Genomic DNA, 1,543 nt, shown 5'->3' with positions numbered 1-1,543 from the left:
GTCTTTACGTCACGTCTGGCCGCCTAATGGGAAGTCCAGTCTTGGCTTTATCAAAATAAGTCTCGAACCAGAAAGCTATCGCTCCTCCGAGGACAAATTCGAATAAAATGATGCTTTTATCATATAATAAATTATTAGTGGACTGAGTTATACTTAGCACCAATATCTAGTAGATAGGCTCCGCCGTCGTACATTTTTCATTTTACTTTGAAATCGGAAATGACGTCAAAGCGGAAACTCTAAATTTGAACAACCTTTAATTTTTCCTACTTATTATTGTATTTATCTGTCACCTGCACGTACATCGCATTTTGTCAAACGTTTTTTTCCCTGTATATCCAATGAAAACACTTATTTTCAATTTTAGTCCAACACGCACACCCAGAAAAAAAGCGTCATTGAATTGAATTTCATCCTAATCCGCTAAAATGTGTTATATAATACACGTGACGTTAAGTACATACTGTACATGCGTACCAAAAATAATTGAATAGTGACATGCAATTACAAAACAAAACATGCATTGATGTGTTGCAATTTTATTATTTATCAGGCTAAATCTTATTTAGGGACGAGCAAAATTTTGCACCCTTATTAATGAAATAATTATACAATAAATGCTATTAGCCATCAAAAGGTTTACATATGTAAAAATCTACTTTTTTTTTTCAATTTTAACTGACAACAATTATGCCAATTTAACCAGAGAAATGAATAAAATCTGAAGAAAACATAAGTAACCAATTTTAAGACAAAAAAACAAACAAACAAACAGCTATATCCATTCAACAAATATTGCAGGCCTCTTGATACTGTAAATTCTTGACGAGCCATTTATGGCTTAATTTGCATTACAAATAAACGGCTAATTCACTGATTAATAACAACAATTGAGGAAAACTTTGCCCACCATTAGGGGCTGTGTGGAATCCTTCAATCACATTTTCATCAGTTTCTTTCAGAAATAAACACGTGTCGTCTTTGAACGGTTTATATTCATTGCAAAAAATTAAATTGCCTGAGACAAGTAGTGCAAAAGATTCTACCTTCATTTATAAACAAAAAAAATGAGCAATCCATTTTTCCCAACAGTAGTGAGCCATGACCCCTCCTCCCAGTGAGCTTGCGGTTTTGTGCGTTGGAGACAATTATAAGAACATTTGCATTGTTTTTATGAGGTTTCTGGAAGCCATCACGGTCCCGCCGTTCCCTGAAAGTTGGCCTCGATCTGCTCCAACGTCTGGCCTTTGGTTTCCGGCAGGAATACGACGGTGAAAACCACGCTGAGCAGGCACATGCACGAGAAGAGCCAGAAAGTCCCCGCACTGGTGAAAAGATGCTGAAAGGGAACAGAAGAGCACTTTACAAAATGTTTTTCCTTGTCACAAGGAACTTTTGAACATGTTCAACATTTTCTTGTGCTTGGCAGGGTGGACTGTTGATTGTGAAGAAGGTATGTTTTATTTAAGGAGCTGACCATCATGTCCTGGAAGCTCTTGGTGATGATGAAAGCCATGCCCCAGTTGGTCAGCACACACACGGA

The 1,543-nt window shown here is 37.0% G+C and overlaps 1 protein-coding gene across 1 annotated transcript in view; it reads right to left on the bottom strand.

The window, feature by feature from the left end:
* Window positions 1-523: 523 nt before the first annotated feature.
* The window catches only part of slc2a8 (solute carrier family 2 member 8), a 10,404-nt gene continuing 9,384 nt past the window's right edge, over window positions 524-1,543 (bottom strand). The window contains exons 9-10 of the mRNA XM_077521763.1: window positions 1,478-1,543; window positions 524-1,339 (exon numbers count right to left, since the gene is read on the bottom strand). The exon at window positions 1,478-1,543 is cut by the window's right edge and continues 80 nt beyond it. Of these exons, the coding sequence (XP_077377889.1) occupies window positions 1,193-1,339; window positions 1,478-1,543 (213 nt within the window). The 3' untranslated portion in view covers window positions 524-1,192. The remainder of the gene's footprint in view (window positions 1,340-1,477) is intronic.

This window comes from Festucalex cinctus, chromosome 5 (genome assembly GCF_051991245.1).
Source record: "Festucalex cinctus isolate MCC-2025b chromosome 5, RoL_Fcin_1.0, whole genome shotgun sequence".
Classification (NCBI taxonomy): domain Eukaryota; kingdom Metazoa; phylum Chordata; class Actinopteri; order Syngnathiformes; family Syngnathidae; genus Festucalex; species Festucalex cinctus.
Note: the sequence above shows the minus strand (reverse complement) of the source record. Positions and strands in the feature narration are given on the sequence as shown.